The following is a 21,610-nucleotide window of genomic DNA, read 5'->3' on the forward strand; positions in this document are numbered from 1 at the left end:
TTTGGACTTTAATTTGCAAATCCTTGCAGTTATGGATTTTTTGCAGGGATCCAATCTGTATCAGTCATTGGGACCACAGTTTTAGTGGGTGGAAACTTTGATTGGGGGAAACTAATCAGGGAGAGAAGCAGCTTAGAGCTAAGGAGAAATTTCCTGACAGTTAATCAGTGGAACGACTTGCCTCCAGAAGTTGTGAATGGTCCAACACTAGAAGGTTTAAGAAGAGATTGGACAACCATTTGTCTGAAGTGGTGTAGGGTTTCCTGCCTAAGCAGGGGGTTGGACTAGAAGACCTCCAAGGTCCCTTCCAACTCTGTTATTCTATTCTCAGTAACTTCTTTCTCTCCAGACTATTCTGGTCCTTTTGATCAACTCATATTTGATCCTGCACCATTATCCTGGGGACATGTATATTTGCTTCCATTAATTTTTGTTGAAGCTGTTTTTGAATCTACTGAGACTGCATCTTCTCAGATTAATATATATGAGACACATCAGGTTAGGAAAATGCAACCAGCATCACAAATAAGGGGAAGAAACTGAAGACTAAATTTAATAATGGGCTTTTTAAAGCAGCTTTCCCGTTTTTAATTGTAGGAATGCCAGGAAACATTCATTAAATTCTACCTTCTTTTTCTTGTTAAGACCAGATGCTACTTCAGGGGCTAAATATAAAACCACTTGTGCATTCGGGATAAAATTCTAACAGCTGGTCATAAGACATCGTTCAGGGTGCTACTTAGCCATCATCTTGTCATGGGATGCTTTTAGAAAAGATGATCTCTTCAGATTTTCCCCTTGGTTCAAATCTCATTCTGCGCTTTTGGAATATTAAGTAGGGTTTAAGAAGCCTTTTAAATGAATTCTTGATAGATGGTAGTCTATTTGATCCGAAAGAGGAGAAAGAGTTATAGTACTGCAGACAATTTTACTAGTGAATTGCAAATGCCTTTCTCTATTCAGAATAATAAGTATGTTAATCCTAGAGAAATGAATTCTACATATAGCCTATCAAAAAATAACTTTGGAGCCTTTCGCTGTTTAATCGTGTGTTTTAAAAGTATTTTTCAACATTTGAACATCGTGATTAATGAAATGTTGGCCTTTAGTTCAAGCTATAATCCTTTCCCCTCTTCTTAGAAGCATGTTCTCAAAAGTGGAGTTCTTTAACATAACAATGAAACATCCCTTCAAAGGCTAAAAAGAATGAGTTGTCATTGCCTTTATAAATATGTAGGTCTGATGCTATCCTTTTTCAAGTATGCTTCAGATTTAATTTCATTGGCTTTTGGGAGAAATAAACTTGCTTCACTTCACTTAAAACAGGCAAATCTTGTAGTAAATCACAGTGAGTTCAATCTAAAAAGAAGAATTAGTCTTTTCATAGCATCCCTCTGTATCTGGGCTTTTACTAGTTTTATCAAAGTCCTTAATATAGTTCACTCTTCAGTCCCCAACAGAGATTTACGCTTCAGAGAATATATCATGGTGACAGTTGGCTTTATTGTCAAGCAACAGTTTAGGCAGGAAATTTTATTTCCTTTCTACTGTACTTACAAACTGTACTTATAAACATAACCAAAGGTTATTGGGCTAAATTGATCTTGTAAACAGAATAGCCTAGCATTGGTTCCAATCAATTTGAAAAAGCATGAAAAATATTTAATTTTTCATGTCCCCCAAGGATTTTCTAATAAACATTTTCTTTCCTATCTTTCAGGTACTTTTGCTAATTTTGGGGCAAGGCAGAATGTTTCCTTCTGGTTTATTTAATAATGAAAACTGCTTGTCCCATGGCACTTGTGGGTTATTCAGGGTCACATGTCAACTAGAAATTTTGGCTTGCTCTTGGCTTGTTTAGAGAAGAACAAGCCAGAGCTCCCAATTAGTTGTACAGCTTAAATAAATCATAGTGATAAACAGATTTATTTAGCTGCTTCAGGCATAATAACTGACATGCTACTTATCCTTAAAAAGCTAACATTACAATACTGGATTTACAATACTGGATAACTGATATCTTCAGAGCCATACAATAATGTCTGCACTTCTCATACAAACACTGAAAGGTGTTCCTTTTGTTCCTTTTTGTGTTTTTGTAATGATCCCCAAGGGCCTAACGTAAACGTATATTGAATATTGAATTTACTAATAGTATTTGCTTATCTGAACAAGAAGATTTCATTCTAAATCCTTATATCTACATATTCTATTCTCAGCGTAAACCTATAAGAAATAAACCTCCTCTGTTGTCAAAACGATTTATTTTCTCTTTTCCAGGCCAACCTGTGTTTTGTGGATATTGATAATCACTTCATTGAGCTACCAGAAGAGCTTCCTCAGTTTCCCAATAAGCTGAATTTCATCCAAGAAATCTCAGAGGTTCTCCTTCACTTTGGGGTTCCCCTCGAAGGTCGTCATCATTGTAGTGAGAGTGCAGCCAAGTTAAAAAACCTTGTCCTTAACGACTTGGCCAATGACAAAAAGAACGGAAACGTGCCCAGCAACACCATCAACGTCTATGAGCTGCTCAAAGGCAACGAGACAATCGCCCGCCTCCACGCTTTGGCAAAGAGGACAGGAGTGGCAGTAGACAAAATGGCTATTACTGCTTCTTTGGCAGAAAAAGAAACGGATGTTAAACGCCACTGTGATGAACAAGAACTGAAGGACTACAAGCTGAATGTCCAGCTCCGGGAGGTCTTCGCCAACCGCTTCACGCAGATGTTTTCTGATTATGAGGCTTTTGTCATTCAAGCGGCACAGGACAGGGAATCCTGGCTGACCAACAGGGAACAGATGCAGAATTTTGACAAAGTAAAAGAAGCCAAATTCTTTTTTTTCTAAGTCAGAGGTGGGGAAAGATGGCGCCTTTATGACTTGAGGACTTCAACTCCCAGAATTCCTGAGCTAGCATTACTGGCTCAGGAATTCTGGGAGTTGAAATCCACAAGTCATAAAAGGGCCCATTTATCCCACCCCTGCTCTAAGCTAATTTCAACCCTTATTTTGGGGATATTCAAAGCTCACTGTTAGCTCATATATTGCTATATTCAACCTTCCTTGAATTAAAAAGGATTCTAAGTAAGTCTATGGAGATTCTCAGTCATCCGGGTCATGGTTGTCCCAAAGGTGCTTTTTCAAGAGGCAACTGACTTTCTGTTTTTTTCTTTAAAGGCGTTTTGCTTTCATCCAAGAAGCTTCTTCAGCTCTGAAGAAGCTGAAGAAACTTCTTGGATGAGAAGCAAAATGTCTTTAAAGAAAAAACAGAAAGTCCAGTTGCCTCTTGAAAAAGCTTCTTTGGGACAATTTTAAGTAAGGTTGACCCAGACCTTTGCCTTAAGTTTTTTATTAGAGGCATACTACAGGTAGTCCTCAACTTACAACCATTTGTTTAACATCCATTCAAAGTTACAATGGCACTGAAAAAAGTGACTTTGACGGGTACTTGCACATACAACCGTTTCAGCATCCCCACAGTCATGCAATTAAAGTTTTGGTGCTTGGCAATTAAGATGTATTTATGACAGTTACAGTGTCCTGGCTTCTTGTGAACATCATTTATGACCTTCCCAGTCAGTTTGTGACAAGCGAAGTCAATGGGGATTTGCTCAATGACCACATGATTCACACAACAACTGCAATGATACTCTTAACTATGGCAAAAAAGTTGTAAAATTAGGTGTGACCAACTAAGTTGTAAAATTAGGTGTGACCAACTTTAACAACTGCCTTGCTTGGAAATTCTGCTCCTAAATGGAAATTCCTAAATGGAAATTCTCCTAAATGGAAATTCTGCTCCTAAATCAGGGATGGGATGCTACCGGTTCTGCCCAGTTCTACAGAACCGGTAGCTCTGAAGAGCAGCAGACAAGGAACCGGTTCTGTGTCTGCTGCTGTTTGGCCCACTCACCCGCTGGGCTCTTACCTGTCCTTTATTTCCTGCTTTTTCAACCTCAGCTGCTTTGTGCAGCACACCTGAGGATGAAAAAGCAGGAAAAAAAGAGACTTTTCAAACGCTGCGCACCTGACATAATCTGAAAACGTAGTCATCAAACTGGTACTAACACTGGTTGAATCTCACCCCTGTCCTAAATATTGAGGACTACCTTGTTGTTGGATACATCAACAGATCATCCAAATAATGTGACTTTGTCTAAGATAATTTCATGTGCACAGTTGATTTGCAAAATGGGCGAGAGGAACTAGATTGGAGAAGAAATTCAGTCACATTTCTCTAAACTAAAGTTGATATTCTTGATTTTTTTCCCCTTTTGAAATTCAGCATTAACACAAGCCTGTTGTTCCTTGTTCTCCCCTCACCCTCTTTTTTTATTAAATATTCCTATTCATGGGTGAAAAGGCCCATCGGATTTGCAAAGAGGTGGAATCTTTACAGAAAATACTTTTATACAGTTTTCCTGTGAACTGGTTCAGGCCCTCGTTTGCTGAGGTATTTAGCCCCAGATATTTAGCTCCTAAGAAAGTTGTCTATCTCTACCTGTTTACTGCCCATGATTGCATTCAGAGTGACAATAAAACAAGTTCACATGCTCTCACCCAATTATCTTTTGAGTGAATTGAGTGGAGCTTGCCCTCCCTCTCCATTGTAGTCATGCTTCTTATAGCCCACCCAATGATATGGTGACTGATGTGAACATAATTTATAAGAGAAATAACACGGGGAGATATCTCTTGTTTTTCATCTTCTTCCCTAAAGTTTTATGTATTCCTCATTCCAGATAAATGGTGGTGTGAAAATTTAAAGCAGATACAGTGGTATCTTGGCACTCAACTGCTTTGAAACTCATTGAATTTTGTCCCAGTACTCGTTTGTTTGTTTGGTATTCAATGCACAAACTAGAACTTGTTGTTGTCAGCTGCCTTGTGATTCATTACATTATTCCATATGAGAAAAATTTGTGGTATTCATCCTTTTTGGTACTCATTGTGCCTCCTAGAACCAGTTAACGATGAGTACGAGGTACCACTGTACTGATTGGTAGATTTCTCAGCTGTTTTCTGCACAATGAAATCCAGCCTTCTATTGATTTTTCTCTATTGCAATTATCTTTGGTTATTGGACCTTGCATATGAGCAAATAATGAAACAACACAAGTATATTTAATAATATAACTAGTTTTGTTTCATTTTGATTCCTCTCTCCCTCTCTGTAGGCTTCATTTCTCTCAGATCAACCAGAGCCTTACCTTCCTTTCCTCTCCCACTTCATTGAAACCCAAATGTTTGCAACATTCATTGACAATAAAATTATGTCCCAATGGGAAGAAAAAGACCCATTCCTGCGAGTGTTTGACTCTCGAATTGAAAAAACGAGACACTATGTCAGAATTCCCTCATTAAGAACATCGACATACCAGAAATGCACCACATTAAAAGAAGCAGGTATCAGTAGATTTTTTTTTACATTAAATTACTTCTTTTAATAACTAGGAAAAATGGCCTTATTGTTCTTTGGAATTGTTTGAGTTAAAATATTAAGATTTTCACTAGTAATTTATTTAGCAATAGTAAATTTCTTTGGGGTTTTGTCCATCTGTGTAAAAGTATATTTAAGTCTCTTAAGTGAATCTAAAAATGCTCCAATGTCCGAGTTGGGCCTTGTTTATTCTAACATACTTTCTGTTTGTTCCTCTGTAAAGTTTTCTAGTGGGCTATCTGTCATTAGGAAAAGTTACTGCAACAAGTTTAACCCCCTCCCCCAAAATCTAAAAATAGACAGAATAAATTCAACTTTATTCTGCACAGGAGCTGCTGTTGATCTCCTAAGGCTGCAGAAGTGTATAGCTAGTGTGCTAGTTCCAAATTCGGTGACCATTTTGCGGAGAGCTTGGGAAGATTAAGGAGAGAACTGAATATCTTACATGATTCAAGTTGAAATGATGTATTTTTAATCAGGGGGTGGGAAATAAACATGGTTAGGGGTTCTAAGGGGTTAAATGAATTGCTCCCAGAAGCTAGCTATCCATGATTACTGATTCTGATAGCAACAGTGGTGTAGACTCTTAGGAGGTATTGACTGGCTGCGAAATTCTGGGACTTGAAGCCCACACTTCTTCCCATTGCTGAGGTTGAGAAGCAATAACTACTATATTTTATGCCATGTGGAAGCTTCCAAATATCTTTCAAAGACACACCACAATTAACTATTGATAAACTGTGGCTTTTCTTAAAAGTATGATTCATCTGGGAGTATGATATTTTTTTCTACAGCTCAGAGCTATTCTATATTAAGATGAGAACCTCTACCATAGATCTCAAAATGCATGTTGTAGCTGAATTTTCACAAACTTCACAAATTGCAGTTTGAGATCTTATGTGAGCTCAATAAAAGTTCATGCAACATACCAAAATTCTACTTTAAATAAATGTTGGAAGACTGTATACATTTAGGAATACAATCACCATCTGATTTAGCCATGATGGTGAAACCAAAGGGTTATAGGAGATTTCTTATGGCAGACAATTATTCTAAATAAATAGTACCTCAATAACTGATGGTCATAATTGATGGTTGGAGACTGAAATAAATTTTGAAATTTGATGATTTGATGATTTTCAGCAGCCTCAACTTAGAAAAAGTTGCTTAGAAATTATTTCCCTTTACACATTGTCTTAATCTGAGAGGATGACAGAATTGAAGTGACATCAAAAGGTAGCTCTAATTAGCTGAAGCTTTTTTTATAACATAAATTGAGGATATTAAGGAAAGAGGTGGAATTTCTCTCTGTTGCGTAGCTTCTAAATTTATCGAAAAGAACTCTGAGAGATGATCTACATTTTTCCCTTTGATTTCCCCAACTTTAAACTCTTGACCATCCAACAATCTTTAGTACGGCTTTTTATTTCTCTCTACAACCCCAGTGATTTGTCAGGAATGAAGAAATTCCCCGTACTTTCCTTTTTTGCCATCTAGCTTTTCCAAAATTTTGAATAAGGGCATCCATTAGTGGCTATTATTTTTGTCTCCTCTGAACGAAATGATCCGATAATATCAGATGCAACAGTATCTAAGATACTACTGTACTACGTAGGTAAGATTTCTCTGTTTAAAAACGGCTAAGCATTTCATATAACTTTGTTTATTGCTTTCAGCTCAGGCAATTGAACAACGACTGATAAAGATGGATCACACTGCAATTCATCCACATTTGCTTGATATGAAGATAGGTCAAGGCAAATATGAGCAAGGTTTCTTCCCCAAACTTCAATCAGATGTGTTGGCAGCTGGGCCTATCAATAACAAGTAGGCAGTATAAAGCATTTTATAATCATAGTTTGTGTATAGCAATATAATCATACTATTTCCTTCATTTACTGGAAATATGGGTAATCTCTTCCTTCCCCCCAAATTATTCCAGCTGGTGCTGTCTAGATACTGGATCTATAGCTTCCAAACCTCCCAGCCAACTATAATTATATTTACAATATATCTGGCAGAGGTTTTAGGAACACTATCTAATGTACTTTCTGCTGGTTTCCTGAAGAATATCCAGAAATCACAATGAGAGCATCCTCTGTCCTTATATAGCTCATAATAAATAGCATAACTTATGTACTGCCCTTATGTAGATCAGTATAGAAGCTTACCTTACAACTCTTTCTGCACTGGCCATTACATTCAAACCTTCCTAGTGGAATAGTGTTAACAGATAGTTTTTCCAAATTTAGTCCAATGTTAAAATTTTAAGACTTCCCTTCTTATTCTTATGTTCCTTATTCTGATTAAAAAATGCAATTTAATCACGCAGGACCTCATATCTTCATTTAATTTTTTTTCTCAATTGATTTCTAAGTGCTTGTTAACTTGGAGTAATCAGAAATGATTGCTGCAAAATAGAAATGATTAAATAAGATTGCTAATATGCTAATCTCAGCTAATTATTCTGTAATCCTTTGTAATTACCTATAAAAGAACTTAAGTGTTGCATGTAATACAATGCATGTAGCAAAGTAATCAGAAACTATATATGAAATCAGATAACCCATCATTGTGATTTACATTTTTCCTGTATTTTTGTAAAGAAAAAAAATGGTTAAGCCTTCCTGTATATGGAAATAATTTTATGAATGAAAAACCATTGAGATAGGTTGGTCTAGAGTCTAGACAACCTTGGAGATTCTTTTAACCAGAGGTGGGCTGCTGGGCATTTGCATGGGTTTGGGAGAGCCCGTAGTTAAGATTCTGTGCAGTTCAAAGAGCCCCCAAATCCCACTCCTAGCCAGCCCCGCCCATCCTGCCCCCCCCCCAAGAGTCCTTATACAGTCCCTTTTGGATACAGGTAAGGGCAGCGTGCGTGAGGAGGCTCGGGGAGGGCGAAAAATGGGCCTCCTGGAAGTTTGGGGAGGCCGGAAATGGTCCTGTTTCCTGCTTCCAGAGAGCCTCTGGAGTCTGAGGAGTCTGTTTTCGCCCTTCCAGAGGCTCGAAGAAAGCCTCCCGAGTGGTGCAGGAGGCTGACTAGGCCACGCCCACAATGGCCACACCCACCCAGCAACCAGGCAGAGAACCCTTTGCTAAAATTTTTGAAGCCCGCCCCCGCTTTTAACTTTATGATTCCATTGGCTATTTTCTGAGTTATTTCCTTCAATTTGTTTTTTTTTTTTCTGGTTCATAATGTGCCCTTCTGTGCAAATTCCCTTTCTGAGCTGTGAGGTGTGTGAATAAAAAAGAACGTGATTTTCTCTGAAATGAGCAGGTGTGACATTGGTTACAGTTTATTCTCACTGCTTCCTTTCTATTAAATAATTGCAGTCGGTGGGTGAGTCGCAGTACTACTGCCCAGCGAAGGATAGACCGTATTCGACAACATTCGGAACACATTGCCTTGGACAATGAGTTAAGGGAGGTAAGCGCTGAAGTTAAGAATGTATAAAGTCAGGGGTTTCTGTAAGCCTCAGTAATTTGTAGTTATATAATATTTTCCATACTCTGCTTTAATCACTTAATAATGTGCAAGGAAGAACTTTCCATTCAGGTGTGTGTGTGTGTGTGTGTGTGTGTGTGTGTGTGTGTGTGTGTGAGAGAGAGAGAGAGAGAGAGAGAGACTATGTGTGCCTTTATCTGTTTTTTCACTCCTAGCAACTGCCTAAGCAAGTTCCTGCAGTTTTCTTGGCAAGATTTTTCAGAAGATGTTTGTCATTGCCTTCTTCCTAGGGCTGAGAGAAAATGACTGGCCCAAGGTTATCATGCCTAATGCTGGACTAGAACTCGTCAACTCCCAGTTCCTAGCCTGATGCCTTAATGACTACACCAAAACGGCTCTTGATTCATGACCAATGCAAAATACGAAATACGTGCATAATTTTGTAATTTTAAAGCAAATTATATTGAAAGTGGGAAAATCATTATGCTAAACTAATTAACAAAATCTGGAGTGTTTGGATTGTTCTGGGTTTTCAATAGAAGAAAATCCAGAGGGATCTCTGAGTGTTATTAAGGGACAAATGATAAAAGGCTGATGCTACTCCTTTCCCCTCACCTCAGTAGCTCCCAGCATAGCATGTCCTGTTGGGTGGCTATAGGGTAGTTTCACTCTGGCCTTCAGAAGGAGGTGGGAGAAGAGAAATGGTTGCTCAGCCCTAGGCCAATAAACAGCTAAGAAAGGAGCTCAGAAGAGCCCCATGTTGATCTTGCTGTGGGTAAAAAGGGGGCAGTGAAGGTTTCAGATAGACTTTCAAGATTCTGTTTTGATACCTGCAGCAATGGGGTAATATTTGTGGAATCCCTGTGTTGTCCACCTCGCTTGCCTTGAAGAGCCGAGACCATCTTCTCCATTCTTGCATCTCCTCTATGTTTTTCCTCCCTCTGTCCCTCAGTCCTTGTTGCCACCAGAGACTTCTGCAGGCCCATCTCTGACATTCTGTCTACCTTCCCTTCTTTTCTTGTCCCGCTCTGGGTCTCCTTAGCTGCTACCAACATTGCAATGTATCATGTCCCACTAGTTCACTCACCGTTCCCTTCGATCCCATGCCTCCCCATAGCCATTATTAGTGTCCTTGGCTTCTTCCCACTCTTACCTCCTCCAAAATTACTTGTGCTCAAAACAATTGAGTTTCATCCCATATCTCCACAAAATAGTCCCACTTCATCCCATGGATGGACCAGAACAACCCCCCAAAAAACCTGTTTCAGTTTAGGCATAGCTTGTTTAGAACCAGCTTTTCCCCTGTTCACACACAGAATATTTGACACATCCCTTTGCATTTTAAACTAGAACAATTCTGAAAATTTTGACAACATTGTTCAAAAATCCTCTCCAATAGAATTTTTTTAAAAAAATCAAATTTGGTCAGGAATATTTGGAGGCTAAAGTACTCCTAACACAATTTTGTTGCACTTTCTGAATGTGCTCCTCACTAGTTTTCATAGGAAACTAAGTTAATAGATGTCATGTTATTTAAAGTTAACTTATATTGGTTTACCAGTACAAGTAATCTTGTTATTGCAAGATCTTATAATGGAAAATGATGGAGATACATTCTTTCTTAAAACAAAAACTGGTCTGTACTTTTATTTTATTTGTCATTTTCTCACCTTCTTTAAAGAATATCAATTATAACCACAACCCTTTTCAAGCCATTGTTTGATTGTTCTTCTTTTAGGTGGAATGAGCTTAAACAAACATTGCTTTGTGTTGATGTAAACATATTCCATGCTTTTTAAAATTTAATTTAATTTGTTTGCTTGTTTATCTGTGCTGTATTTATTCCCTGCCTTCCCTTTGGGATGTTTTTCCTTGATTCATGTGCAGCATGCATATTTCATCATTCTCTTTTTCTCTGTCTGCTGTTCTGCCATGGGTTCTGTTGGCCTCCTCCAAGCCATCAAAGGAGTTCTTGATTCGCCAGAACTCGATGGCATTCTGGGAGTGGGATCAGGGCCTGCCCCCTCCTTTACGGCCACCTAAAAAATCATTCTCTGAATGTTGCCTGGTACGTGCTGTTCTTTAATTTTGTTCCCCACCCCACCCCGAGAGCTGCTTCCTTCATCACGCTAACCACTGCTGTTTTATCTGGTAGACCACCATTCATTCCTCTATGGTCATTGAAAGTGTGGTTCTGATTGGACAAGTTATCCCCACAGCACCAGGAATCCCTGTTTTGTATCAGTATTACAGTGGTAGGAAACCATCAGATTCCTCTTCATGGGCTGGTGAAAAATGAAAACTTGGACTTCAATAGTGTGGTTATGTAACTTTAGTTTTAATGGTCTTACTAAGGAAACTCTAGTAAGACAGCTACACATATTACTTGGGAATATGTAAACAATGGTATATTTGAGAGACTGCCTCTCTTGAGAATCTCTATCTGTCCTGCTATATTGGATAAGTTGGATTCGCTCCAGATCCCCTCCATTCAGTGTCATTTGGAAGGACCTAGAAAATGAGCCTCTTATAGCTGCGCTTACCATATGGAACAGGTTCTCTCCTGAGTTATGGAGAGTCCCAACCTGTTTTGCCTTCTGAAAGGACTTTATGGTCATGGGTCCAATCTGGGTCAGTCACTGGGACCAGAGGTTTAATTTTCTGAGCTTTCAGATTCATTCCAGAGCCCATCCTCATTAAGGTCTTGGGTTTTTTTCCCCTCAAGCATTGGGATGTGATGGGAAGTGAACTTAAGTCTTTTTTGCGTGCTTTTTTAAAGAGAGTACCATTATAGTGCTGATGGTGTTCTAGGGTGTTAATCTTTGTGCATTCATTGGTTGCCTAGGGTTGTTTTACATAATATAGATGGCATGCATTTTTTCAAATAAAAACACAGCATAATTTTCATAGTAAAAATAAAACAGGCATATTAAACTCCCAGACTAGTTTTCTATAACTCTATATCTTGCATTTTCATGTACACATATCTGCACACATACAAGTGTGTGCCATCCTGATTAGCTCCACATACTTTAATTATCCTGATTATAATATCAGCTGTTTTTTGTTGTTGACTACTTACCTGCTGCTATTGCAACATCCTTGGTGATTATTTGATGGGCTTTCGGTCCCTAGAATTAGACATCATCTTCAAAATCTATCACAGGGGTGTCAGACTCAAGGCCCACGGGCCCTGAGTTTGATACCTGGAAACAGTGAAGGACCGGCTCGTGGCGTCTCTGCCAGTGAAAGCAGAGTTTGAATTCCATTTTTGCTGGCAGAAAGTTGCAGGAAGCTGTTACAGTCGAAAACAGAGTTTGGGAGTCTGTTTTCACTTGCAGAACACTTGGGCCACCACAAGCAACTACGACATGGTTGGCTGTGTCCACCCCCCTGAGGTCAAACACAACGCTGATGTGGCCCTCAATGAAATAGAGTTTGAAACTTTTGGTCTATTTCTCCCTGCCACACTAGCTAGAGATTTTTCTGCCTCTAAATTGAATTAGATACAGTCTTGTAAACAGTCCATAAAGACAATATCACTGGATGTTTACTCCAACTTATTCAATTAGAACCTTGCTTTGAATGGCCAACACGAATTCCCTTCCTGTTCCTTTTCTTTCTTTTTTTCTTTTTCTTAATTTGTTCATTACAATGTTCTTTCATTTTTCCAGTTAGTTGCTGCTTGATATATTCAGGATAATTGGGGGTGGGGGGGAGTGTATAAACTATGGAATGCTGCTACAAAATTATGGATTACATAACATACCCTAAACTTAGGAGGAAGTTGGAAGTTTCAAGCTTTCCCAGTATTGATCTTTACCATCATTCAAATGATGTGCACTACCGTATTTCAAGTGATTTATACAGTATAGTACAACAACTTTTTTAAAAAAACTCATGAAATTAACATAGACATAATACAGTAATCAATTATAGAAGCCACTCAGATCTACTGTCAGCACCACAGCTTATTGGAACAATTTTGGTCTTCACAATGTTGCCAAAAGTGAACCTGTCAATGTGTTCCATAACGTGGAGGCCACTACCGAGAAAATGTCCTCCCTTTGTTTCTTGTGGAGTGGAGACCTCAGCAATCTTTCTTGGGATGAATGCTCAGATCTGGCTTACTCTGGTCGGGAGAAATGCTACTACTAGATATATCTGCCTGAACATGTAGGACCTTTAAGGATAAAACTAGCACTTTGGACAGGGGCTGGAGGCCTATTGGTAATCAATGCAGTGAATTCCACAAAGGTGTAACGCTACTTAACTTGTAACTTCCTGCTATTGGGATGTTGCATTTTGGCCTCATTGCAGCTGGAGAGACATTACATGGGTGGTCCCATATAAAGCATATTGCAGTAGCTGAAACATAAAGTGATGAGTACATGAATCACAGTTTTTAGGGGTTTCCAGTCCCAGGAAGCCTGCAATTAACATGCCAACTAAAGCCAGATGAAAGCTTGCCCGGTATGCAAAAAAAAAATAAATCTATTTGCTATCTAGAATTCTGCTACTGCAGATGGAATAGTTGTAAGACACTGAAATCATTTTTTGTGACATGGAAGCTATATAAATTAGATTAATAAATAAATACATGAAAACTGTAATATAGTTATAGTTTTAGGGCAGGGAAGCCTTACAGACATTTCTGATAATCCTGCGGTAGTGTTGCCCATTCCTCTGTGTGTTATGTATGTATTTATTTAGGGACATATAGAGGGGAGGGAGGAATCAACCATGAAGTTGATTCATGATAGCAGTGTACTTAATTCAAAGATCAGAAAGGATGAAGGAAGCCAGGAAAACTTGAGGATTTTAGCCCCTGTTGAAAAGATGTTCCTGATCTCCAGAAATTATTTACTGAGAAGCAGGAGGTTTACTCTTTGAGAAGCATCACAGGGTTAGCCTGGTCTATGTGTTTCTCCAAAGGCAGCCAGCAGAAATATTGATTGATTGATTGATTGTTTGATTGATTACATTTCTACACTTCCCCATCTCACCTGAGTGACTGGGTGGTTTATAAATAAAACATAGAGTACTATCAAAACCAGATAAAAAACAATTAAAAACAAAATTAAGAGGTAAAGTGAATTCCCTCAAGCAAGCAACCACTCCTAGGGGTTCATATCATTCTTAGGCCTCTCCTCATGCCAATGGCAAGAGCTAAGTCTTGACACTCTTCCAATTATTTTGGTAATTTTGTATATATTGCATCCTCTTAAAAACAATTCGCATTGTTGCCCATGTTACTCTTTGAAACATGTTGCTTCTGCCATCATGTAAATGCCTTACATGAAACCAAAAACAATTCCCTAAAGGATAGGGAATGATAATGCTTTTTCCCAAAACCATTTAAAAAAACCCTTCTGTACTAGTATCCTCTGCTGCCAGCTTCAAATTACCATAATGTATAGTTATTACATTTTGGTACAAAGTTAATTAGGAAATTATATGAGATTAAGCAGGGCAGTGCTGCCTGTACTGGTTTTTTTATGTTCATTCATGTTCTCTTTTCTTACTGGATTAGAAATACATGCAAGAAGCAAGGACCTTGGGGAAAAATCTCAGACAACCCAAACTCTCTGATCTTTCTCCTGCTGTAATTGCTCAGACAAATTCGAAATTTGTAGAAGGTTTGCTCAAAGAATGTCGAATGAAGGTAAGTTTGTTGTATGTACGTGCACAGGCAAAACATCCATGTTATAAAGTTAGGTAGTCTCCCAACCCACCAGTGCTTTTTCATTTTGCTGTTCTGGGATTTTGAATTGAAGACCCTTCATAAATGGTCATCGTTCCGCATTCTAGTGAGGGTCCCACTTTGTGGTTTACTTGGTATAACAATTCAGGTAAACAATTCAATTGAAATTCACATGGACAGAAATTAAAATATGATTTATTATTATCCTGTCTCTCTTGAATGAACAGATCTGTATTGTTGGATATCATTTTTTTAGGGTGAGTTCCAAAATTTACATGTAAAATTACATCACAAGATAGAACAGGATCATCCATAAAACCACAGAAAATTATGCATTCAGAAAGCATGAAAGCAGAAAACTTTCAAACCATTTAAATTTTTTTAGAATAATAAAAGGGTTATTTACGTTGGCGCAGTGGTTAGAGTGCAGTACTGCAGCTACTTCTGCTGCCTGCCAGCTGCCTGCAATTTAGCAGTTCGAATCTCACCAGGCTGAAGGTTGACTCAGCCTTCCATCCTTCCGAGGTGGGTAAAATGAGGACCCAAATTGTTGGGGGCAATATGCTGACTCTGTAAACCACTTAGAGAGGTCTATAAAGCACTGTAAAGTGGTATATAAGTCTAAGTGTTATTGCTATTATTTCTGTTAACTAAGAAAAGAACATCATGATTCCAAGTGCATCATCCTGTTGAGAGTTTCCTAAAGATAGGGCACTCTATTTGATATAGTTGCCTTTTGACATTTCAGAAAAGGCAAAGTTGAGTTTAAGTTGAGGATTTTAAACTTTGTAAATCACTTGCTTGTCTGCAGACCAAACGTATGCTAGTAGAGAAGATGGGCCACGAAGCAGTGGAACTTGGCCACGGAGAGGCCAACATCACAGGGCTAGAAGAGAATACACTGATTGCTAGTCTTTGTGATTTGCTGGAAAGAATTTGGAGCCATGGATTACAGATCAAACAGGTCAGTGACTTGAAAACTCAAATTTGTTCATCTTCTGTATTACTTCTATACATTGCTTTGCCTAAAACATTCATTGCTGAATATCTTGTCCCATGTCTTGGAAAAGGTTTGGAAATGTTTGAACAGTATAATTTGACTGGTCCAGAGTCAAATTATAATTAATGATGATTCCAAACTCCAAATCAGTAAATGAAATCTCCAAGCAATCTCATGTAAATTTTGACACGAGACTTCAGATTCTTACAATCTGGTATGGTTTTAAGTTCTATTAAAGAGAGAGATCCCATCTGAATTAAGGAGAAATTTCCTGACAGTAAGAGCAATTAATGGCTTGCCTCTGGAAGTTGTGGGTGCTCCATCACTGGAGGTTTTCAGGAAGAAACTGGACAGCCATTTGTACAGAATGGAATAAGATCTCCTGCTTGAGCAGGGGGTTGGACTAGATGATCTACAAGGCCCCTTCCAACCCTGTTATATTCTGTGTTCTAATTACCTGTTTATTGTTATAAAAAGGGAAAATCTGCATTGTGGTCCCATTTAATTCAGTACCAGGAAAGAGAAGAGAAGCAGGAGCAGCTTGCAGAATCTCCAGGTGAGTATTACAGATGTTTGCAGGGATAATGTTCCAAGAACTATTAGCAGGACTATTAAGAGACAATGAAGGAAAAAGTAAATGACAGCTCAGCTTTGGGAAAGATGGAACCTTTGACAGAGACTCTAGGGTTTTTTTTCCCCCCAATCCTTTTTTTTTTAAATAATTGCTCTTTGGACTTGAAATAGTGGATCTAAACCGGGGGTGTCAAACTCAATTTCATTGAGGGCCACATCATGGTTGTGTTTGACCTCGGGGGTCTGGGGTGGACATGGCCAGCTCAACGTCACTTGTGTCAGCGGCGCCTGTGGTGGCCCGAGTGCTCAGCTAGAGAAAACAGGCTCCTGAGCTTCGTTTTGGCCTGTGATGGCCTCCTGCAACCCTCTATCAGCGAAAACGGACATTGAGTTCCATTTTCACTGGCAGAGGCACCGCGGGCCACTCCTTCACTGTTTCCAGGGCAGTGCCACGGGCCAGTTCTAAGCACCCCATAGACCAGATCCGTCTCCCCAGCCTTGAGTTTGACACCCCTGGTCTAAACCATCTGATTTCTACTCAGTAATAAAATAATATCTTTAGTGGTAGATGCATATTTACACCCAAGAATGTAATGTCTCAGATGGTCTTGCATAGTTGCAGCATTTTAGTATAATGTATATAATGAAATTAAAAAAGCTATTATTCTTGTAAGTTAGGATAAATGAAAATTTTACTCCATCAAAGAAAATAGCACAAATCAAAGGTTTACCCTACCTCTTCTAGGTACAAATATCCATTTAAGCAGATTTGTTGGCATGTATTCATATTTTTAATGCTCTCCCTCGCTCTCTGATTAGGAAGGTACAAATATTTGTCAGTTGGGAATGATGATGAGAGTTTGGGAGAGTAAAACAAAAGTGAAAGATCTAAGGAATCAATCGGGATTATATGACTGGACAGAAAGTAAAGTCTTTTATTTTAGACAGGAAGGTCAAAAATTCTTTTTTCACCTGTTAAATTGTATAAATATTTAAGTCTTTATCTGGTCAGAATGAATAATTCTAACAAAGTTACTGAGATCAGGGAGTGTTTTTATTTTACTGATATGAAAAATATGAGATGTAAAAACTGATATCAGGTTATATGTTTAGGTATAAGTTGCTTTTTTTCTATTTTAGCATTGTATGTTTACATTAAAACTTTTCTCAAGTGTAAAAATTCTTTGGAATAATTGTAGTTTGGTGCCAACCTTTGGCTTGCCCCGTCTAGCACAAAAGCTAAACTTAATTGGTCCTAGTTAATATGTGGATGAAGTTCATCTGGAACAGAAAATAGACTGGGATGTCAAAAAGCATCATGGAACAAGGCAATGGAAACCTTCTGCAGTACTGATACAAAAAAAACCCCTACTTGTCAACAAAATCAAGAGTCAAGTTTGACTCGAAAAGATAATTTTTGACGATTCCCCTTGAAATGTTCAGACGTAGCTCTGGATTAAATAAAAGGGACAGCCAACTGCCACAGCCAAGGATATTCTTTCTATGACTTAATTTGGGTAGATTTCTCAAAGAGGTTTAATACTTTAGTAGATTTCTGTACTGAACATGTTACTAATAAATTAATGAATCTTCTCCTCGCTACCACTCTACAGTTGCTGTTGGACCAGAAAGAAGGAAATCTGACATGAGTCTTATGTTACCTACTTTAAGAGTTTCACTTATCAGTGATATGAGGTAGGACATTTAATTCCTAAAACTTTGGTTTTAAAGATTTATGCTTCAAATGAAAAAATAAAAGGGCTGCTTTATGCATCAGAGCTTTATGGCTGTCAAACACAGTTTACCGTGGAGAGGTTTGTGAGCCTGAATAAAAATAATATGAGAAAGAAGTGAGACAGGATTCCTCCTTTCAGGAAATGTTGTAAATTGGACAGTAATGGTAGACTAGGCTGGGACAACAGTTCAGCCCTCCAGTTAATCATGTAGGACACCTAGGCCATTCATCACATCTGTCAGGTTAATATACCCATCGCAAACAGAACTCCAAGGCAATCCGTCTCCTCAAAGAACAGGTTTACTTGTTGAGGTTCGCCGGCAGCTGGTACAGATGGCAGCGGAATCGGACAGTGGGGAAGAACGGGGACCAGTCAGGGAGTCTGGAGAGGACTTGGACGAAGGCCCTGCGTTCGATGCAGGGATGGGCCCAGGACCATCTGGGAGTGGGATGCTGACTCCAGAGCCTTCGGAGTCTGGCAGCAGTGAGATAGAGGACCCAGGGGAGCCTGTTCCCAGTGCGAGTATGCGCAGAGCTGCTAGAAGGCAAGAGCAGCTGAGACAAAAGGGGTGACTTGGGAGTAAGGCTTGGAGGTGATTGCCCCTCCCATAAGGTATAAAGGACAGGAAAAGGTGACGAAACTTTTGCAGGAAGCAAAATAGTTCAATCGGTTCAGAGTTATTCTTGAAGCTCTTTGTACTTCGGTTGGGTTTTTTTGTACTTTGGTTGGTTTTGTTTCTAGTTCATTTGATACGTCTGTTATTGGCAGCACTTCACAGAAAAGGAAAGGTGTGTGCCTATCTCTCCGGACTGTTTGAGATTAATTCCAACTGGGAATGAAAACAATTCCCAGCGTTGCAATAAATTTAAGTCTTGTTTTTAAAATAAGTGTGTGCGTAATTACGGTTTAGGAAGCCTTGGTCAGAACATTATTCAGATACATCATCTAGGCACAAACTGGTGGAAAGCCAGCACTGAAGGTTCCCGCGCTTTCCACCACATTAAAAGTAAAAGTTTCTTGTTTTCTCAAAACAGTAAATCACATTGTCCAATCAGGATACTGGCTGGTTGGCGACTTCTCTCCTCCTCCTCCTCCTCTGGCCAGCCAGCCAGCCGTTGGAATGTCTCTGATTAAAAAGAGAGCTACGTTGTTTTGACTGCAAAACTCTGATCTATCTCTACTCTCCCCCTTCAACTCCAAATTGTGTTAGCCTGAAACCATGTGAGGATAACTCACGATAGAAACAAAAGCCCCAATGAAAAGGGACAGGTCATAGGCAGGTCAGCTTCAGGCTTGACAAGATCTCTGTTAGTGGAGTTTATGGATGTTGCTTATAGGCCCTGGAAGGAAGATGGAATTATCTATCATTATTATTACAGGTGGTTCCTGATTTAGGACTGGTTGCTTAACAGCTACAACTATTCATTTAATGATCTCGCCCCAAAATGTTGTAAAATCAGATCCAGTCACATGGGCGCTTTAACTTATGACCGTAACAACTTAAGACTCTAAATCCGGTCCCAATTGCAGTTGTAAGTTGAGGACTATCTGTATTATCATCCCATATCAATCTACTCCAGAGTGAAGGCCCCTTAAGCTGCTTTCCAAATGCTTCAACATGCTGCAAGTTGTTTGCAGGTAACACCTCTAAATGAATTACATCACCTCCTCAGTGTTTCTTTGGGCATTTTCTGGGTCTTTTAAGGTTAACTGGTAACCAGTCAAGAGTTATTTTTGTGCAGTGTTGATCTGTTTGTTGTGTAATATGGCTGGCCCATTGCCATTTCTGAAGGTCTACCTGCTTTGTTATGATGCATACTCCTTTCTGGTTGTGGATGTGGATGTGTCTTAAGATAAACAATTTGCATGTATGCCATGAGTGTACATGAAGAGATTTCCATTCTGTGTGAGTATTTTGAGCTACACAAATACTCAGTTCATTTGAGAAAGCCCAAACTTCATATCCTCTTTGTCTCTGTCTCTAAAACAATGTTCACTTTCAGTTCAGCTCTCCCAAAAGGTATTCGTGACCCAGATCCAAAGATATGATGGTCACGTGACTGCATTTTGGATGCTCGGCCGGTGGCCTACATGTACTGCCAAGCTCAATTATACAGTTGTAAGTTGAGGGCTACCAGTAATTGTCGAGTTTTATGAGAAAGCACATATGCACTGGTTTCAGTCATCTAGATCAGGGGTATCAAACTCAAGGCCCATGGGGTACTTAAATCTGGCCCACAGGGCCAGCCTGGAAATAGCAAAGGGCCAGCCCACAGTGCCTCTGGCAACCAAAACAGGGCACGGGGGCAGTGTGTGACCCTCCATGCCCCGTTTTCGGCCTGGACGGCCTCCTGCAGCACTGGAGCCCCCCATGGACGGCCTCCAGCACATTCCCCCTCATTCCCCATTTTGGCTGGCAGGGTGCTTCAGGAGGCTGTCCAGGCTAAAAATGCAGGCCCCTCCATGCCCCGTTTTGGCCGGCAGGGTGCTGCAAGAGGCGTCCGTCCCATCTCCCCACCCCAGTTGGCCCACAGAGGAGAACTACAAAGCTGATCCGGCCCTCGAAGAAAACTAGTTTGACACTCTTGATCTAGATCCACGCTAGTGCACGGGACGGCGTATTCAAAGCATCCTTGCCAAAAGCCTGAACATGATTATTCCTTCCCAGATTATAGCACCCTGCTGAGCTGCAGCATAATAGACTTATCACTGGCCAGGTCTGATCTGCTTCCCTGCCTCATTGCTTTGAGCATATTTTATGCATACAGCAGAGAAAGCAGAAGCCAGGAACGAAGCTTTTAGCCTTTTGATCTGAGGCTGCTAAGGCTTCTCCTGGGTGCCACTAATATTATTTATTCTCCTGTTGTCACTCGCTTGCTTGCATTTTCCTTGGTAGTATCAGGAAAATGATTGATGTCACCAAAGCTGTGCTTTAAATGGAACTCATCAAAGATCGAGGAGTGGGAAGTTTCAGCTTTGATGTTGTCTCTATCAAAAGGCTTTAAATAGTTACAAGTGAGTGTTTTTTCATCACGTGCTTGTCATATTTCTCAAAGACTTTTGATCACATGCCTGGTTGTGCAGTGTTTGTTGCCCCAAGAGCTGCTTGTCAAAGACAGTGCACCCCAAAAAAGAGAGGAGTCTTGTTTTATAGCAGCTTGGATGGTTGTGTGAGTCACAGCTCAAGGAGAGGAGCTGTGGGAGTCACTAAAAGCTACAAAAGGAGCTGGGAGAAGATTATCTCACTCTTTAAATGGCTGGATGAATCAAAAGGGCTCATTTAACCTCTTAATTTCATGCAAGCAGTGGAGGGAACCACAGTTTGCATTGTTATTGTGTGCAAAAACTGATGAAGGGAGGTTGGGATATGTTAATTAAGTGTTGACAGCAGCACTATTTCCAGTGCAGCTGCAAGCAAGCTCTGCAGTATTTTTTTTTTTTTAAGTTTTCATACATTGTAATGAATTGCAGCCGTGTGGTGCACGGTAGAACCCACCTTTGCTACAACAGTGCAGCAATTGCTGCAAGAATGGGGGCGGGGCTGGCATAGGGAGGTGCTAGGGAGGAAATTTCTTCCAAGCAGCACATATTCACTGCACCATCCCTTCCCTTTGCTCACTTGGTCTAAGAATGGGAATTGGGAGAAGGCGCAAAGAACCAGAATTGCAGGGTCCATTCCGTCAAAATGCACTTGATTTTGACTACACACAAC

The 21,610-nt window shown here is 39.6% G+C and overlaps 1 protein-coding gene across 4 annotated transcripts in view; it reads left to right on the forward strand.

The window, feature by feature from the left end:
* DENND5B (DENN domain containing 5B) overlaps positions 1 to 21,610 on the forward strand; it is a 117,752-nt gene that overhangs the window by 70,366 nt on the left and 25,776 nt on the right. For 2 of the 4 annotated variants that reach the window (XM_087935017.1, XM_087935018.1), the window contains 9 exons: positions 2,281 to 2,817; positions 5,178 to 5,406; positions 7,117 to 7,267; positions 8,774 to 8,867; positions 10,843 to 10,953; positions 14,419 to 14,550; positions 15,401 to 15,553; positions 16,067 to 16,145; positions 17,776 to 17,857. In XM_087935017.1, the coding sequence (XP_087791143.1) occupies positions 2,281 to 2,817; positions 5,178 to 5,406; positions 7,117 to 7,267; positions 8,774 to 8,867; positions 10,843 to 10,953; positions 14,419 to 14,550; positions 15,401 to 15,553; positions 16,067 to 16,145; positions 17,776 to 17,857 (1,568 nt within the window). The remainder of the gene's footprint in view (positions 1 to 2,280; positions 2,818 to 5,177; positions 5,407 to 7,116; positions 7,268 to 8,773; positions 8,868 to 10,842; positions 10,954 to 14,418; positions 14,551 to 15,400; positions 15,554 to 16,066; positions 16,146 to 17,775; positions 17,858 to 21,610) is intronic. The other 2 variants (XM_026720242.2, XM_026720166.2) reach the window with 1 other exon arrangement.

The sequence above is a fragment of the Pseudonaja textilis genome, chromosome 5 (genome assembly GCF_049901715.1).
Source record: "Pseudonaja textilis isolate UNSWEBS1 chromosome 5, rPseTex1.2, whole genome shotgun sequence".
Taxonomy (NCBI): Eukaryota; Metazoa; Chordata; class Lepidosauria; order Squamata; family Elapidae; genus Pseudonaja; species Pseudonaja textilis.